Genomic DNA, 3,924 nt, shown 5'->3' on the forward strand with positions numbered 1-3,924 from the left:
AGGTGTTGGAGAGAAAAACTACATCAAATGTTGACCAAAGAAGGTTTTAAGCAAGGCAAAGCTGAACAATGCCTTTAATCAAGGTACCAAGACAACAGATTCTAGTTTACATTGACAATCTGGTTTTGTGTTATGAAGAGAAGAAGGACTACAGTGAAACAGTCCAACATCTGAGTCGAGACATTGAAGGGAAAGAGTTAGGAGTTATCACCTACTACCTGGGAGTCCAAGTAGAAAGAGAAGATGGGAGCTATCTTCTCAGCTAACAACAGAAAGTCCTAAAGTTTCTGGAATATATGCAAATGAAACATTGTAAATCAACAGATACTCCTATGGAAGTAAATTTCCTAAAGCAACAAGGAAATGATGAACTCCTGCCTGACAATAAACAGTACAGGGAAGCAATTGGAAAACTGCTGTACATAAGTACCCTGACGCATCCAGATATAGTAGCAGCAGTTGGTATGTTGCGCAGGAAGATTGAGTTACCAAGCAAAAGAGACTGGAATGCAGTCAACAGACTGGCAAAATACCTGAATGGGACTATGCATCTGAAACTGAAGTTGCCAACAAGTGATAAACTGAGATTGGTGGGATATATGGATGCAGATTGGGCAGGAGATACCAAGAACAGAAAGTCTACCAGTGGACATTTGTTCTTTTATGACAATGGAGCAGTGAGCTGGAGCAGCAGAAAACAAGAAACTCTGGCTCTGTCCTCAACTGAAGCTGAATATATATCAGCAGCAGAGGCATGCAGACAACTGAAGTGAATGCTGCAACTGATGAAGGACCTTGGGACAGAAAAACCCAAACATACAAAACTGTTCGAGGACAATCAAGGGTATATAAAACTTGCACAAACAGAAAAGATGAACTCTAGAGCCAAATATATTGATGTGAAACAACATCTAGTGAGAAATATACAAGAGAATGGGCTTATTGAGTTGGAGTATTGCTACACAGAAGAGATGATTGCCGATATACTCACTAAACCACTCCCTAAAGACAAGTTTGAAAGTCTATGCAAGAAGTTAAACCTTGTGGACTCTGTACACTAGACCTTGATAAGGAGTGCTGGAAATACAATGTCTTGTGTACAGAGAAGGCAGAAGCCACAGAATACCTGCAGGAGGCAGCAGGTCTGAGCATTAGATAGAAAGTAGGATGGGATCCTTCTTTCTTTCTCTCTTCTGTCCTTCTTGCATGTTTCCAGATTGGTATTCTTAGGTTGCTTCCTGCTTCTTCCCAGAAGTCCCTCTCTCCCAGTTTAGTAAGGAAGTTTGTATCTATTCTATTTTTCAGCTATCAAAGTTCTCATTCCTGAATAAACTCTTTTAGTTAACTCCTTAATCAAACTCAAGATCATTCCTAAGATATACCTAAAAAAAACACACACCTGCCTGAAGCGAGGATGATTGGCATACTGCTCTCCGCTCTCTATGATTGGCCAGTGAGAAGGTGACAAATCGGAGCTAATAGGATTGTCAGGAGGGAGTCGAAGCTTGGAATCTGACCAGGGAGGATCAGACTAAGATCTCTCTGTGTGAGGGAAAGGAAAAACGTTGCCCTTACTGTGACAGCTTATGGTTGATAAAAAGCTTTTAGTTGAAGAACTAAAGTGAGAAAGCCAGGTAATATTACTCAGACAAGCTAGAACGGGGAGTGTCTAGTTGGCAGAGGCATGGGTAGTAAAAGGAGGCTCTTGTTCAGCCAAAAGAACAGGGTTATGTTTTTAGTGGAAGAATAATTCCTGTCTAGTGTCTGGAAAGGAGTTTTTGACTCTGTGGAGTACCCCAGGTCTGGAGTAAAAGGAAAAGAATGTTGTGTGGAAGTCTGTACATGTAAGCTGTGAAATGAAAACTCTGGACAAACTTTGCTTTAATTAAATTAAGTCTGTGACTACCAACCTCTCACATCTAAGTACTGTAAATATTTGAAACTAAGCTTGAAGAAGACTATTGTGCCTCATACTAGTGAAGTATTCTGATCAACAAACAAAAATCTACCTCAGTTTTCCTTCCCCTGCCCATCTTCATACCAACCTTGACTGTTAAATAAACCTGTTGTTATCTTTTGAGCTTTTATTAGCCTCTAGTGCCATTTCATTTTAACAGAAGCATGGGCCTCTGCTTTTCCTCTACTTAAACTTGGGCTGGGAATTAAAGCAACTATATATACATGCTTGAAATGTGGGACAAAAGGAATTCTAAGTTACACCCAACATGCATGTTGTGGAGCGCGGAAGTGCTGCCTGGTGGGCCCTGGGGAGCCCCCAAATGGGCCCAATTCGGCCCATATATATATATATAAACAATTGTAAAGATTATGTACGTATAGGCACATGAGTGAGAAGGTGAGTCAGTGAGGATCACTAATGGCCAAACTAAACATAACGTGAACTTGTGGCTGACACAAATTCAACCATCACCATTTTAAAGAGTTTTTAAAATGCCATGAGCATGGGACCCTTTCCTCCCACTCTATGCCTTTTAAAATGCCGAAACAGTTGTTGGTGGTATGTGCCCCCCAAAGCTGTTTTGGCTTTTTAAAAATCGGGGGGGGGGGGCTCTGTGCTATGGGCCAAATCAGTATATGTTGTGGCATTTAAAAGACATTTTGAAATGGCACTGGTAAACCCATGGTGGCCCTGAGTTATTAACCTTAATCTACCTGGCCACTATGGACATCTTTGGATGCCCAAATTCAGGTGCTCCCACTTTCTGAGATTAGGCAGATAGTGACCTGGGAGGGGCTTTCTCAGTTGTGGCACCAAAAGTCTATAACTTTTTCCCCAGGGAGACTATCTGTCCCCTTCTGTTGCAATTTTCTGCCAGAGGTGAAATTTTGTTTCAGTTGGTGATCCCTCAGTGATACCTACTTTGCGCCCAATGTTTGTAACTGTTTTAAATATGTCAGTTGTTGTTTTATTTCTTTCTATTTTTTTGTTCTGGCTCAGCTGTTTTAATGATATGTTCAGATATTTTGGTTGATTATTATTATTATAGAGTGATGTGGTTGATTATAATTGTTTTAAAAAGTGGTTTTATTATTTATATTTTAACTTGTTAGCTATCTTGGTGGCCATTGTGAGGGCAGAATGGTAGGATATATATTTTGTAAATAAATAAATAAGTTTGCTATAATGTTTAGTTTGGTTCTAAAGCAATATCAAACAAATCAGAATAGACAATGATAGAAGAGAACAGACAAATCTCCCTGGGATGGGAGCTCAGCTGGGTTACAAAATTCAAAATAGAAATTTTGGTTACTAAAAAATATAGGCATCAGAAGGTAAATAAATACAGAAGCAATTTTTCACCACTGTTGTCACAGTTGAATTTACCTCAGAAATATACAAGACCATAGAGTCTGTTCTCTCTTTAGCTGCTTAGTTTCAGCTGCTTATAGTTTTCTTTGTCCTCTTCAGCAGCCACCCATACCAGTATAGACTCCACAACTTTGTTGTTCTCTTAAACTGTTGTACTCTTAATCTGCTAGTAGGCACATTGGCTGTAAGGAGATTTCCAGCTGCTGCCACCTGTATTGGCTGAATTAGAGGCAATGTCAGCTCATAAGAGGGCTTCCTTATAAAAGAGGCAGTGTACAGAACTGCCTACAGTATATCACAAAGTTTATTCATGGCTGTTAAGGGCAGGGGTGCTGTTGTCCCAGCCCCCTCAAAATGAGTTGCAGAACAGTGATTGACTGAGTCAGCTCATTATTCAGCTATGGAGGATAGCAAAGAGGAGAGCAAAGAGGAGAGCATAGACTTATTTTTCCACATCCTCTACGGAGGCAACATGGGATTATCTGGTTGCTTCAGGGCCAAGAAAGATTTGGGGTAGGAGGTATTTCATGCTCTGCTTGTAGGGGACACTTTGGCTAGTTTCATGCTGTCTCAGGAAGAGCTATGATTATTCG

At 40.4% G+C, this 3,924-nt stretch overlaps 1 protein-coding gene across 1 annotated transcript; it reads left to right on the top strand.

Moving 5' to 3' along the window:
* The first annotated feature begins 332 nt into the window (after positions 1-332).
* LOC129326226 (uncharacterized) lies at positions 333-773 on the top strand. The gene has a single exon (XM_054974388.1). The coding sequence runs from the start codon at positions 333-335 to the stop codon at positions 771-773; it is 441 nt and encodes a 146-aa protein (XP_054830363.1).
* Positions 774-3,924: the final 3,151 nt, after the last annotated feature.

The sequence above is a fragment of the Eublepharis macularius genome, chromosome 3 (assembly GCF_028583425.1).
Source record: "Eublepharis macularius isolate TG4126 chromosome 3, MPM_Emac_v1.0, whole genome shotgun sequence".
Classification (NCBI taxonomy): Eukaryota; Metazoa; Chordata; class Lepidosauria; order Squamata; family Eublepharidae; genus Eublepharis; species Eublepharis macularius.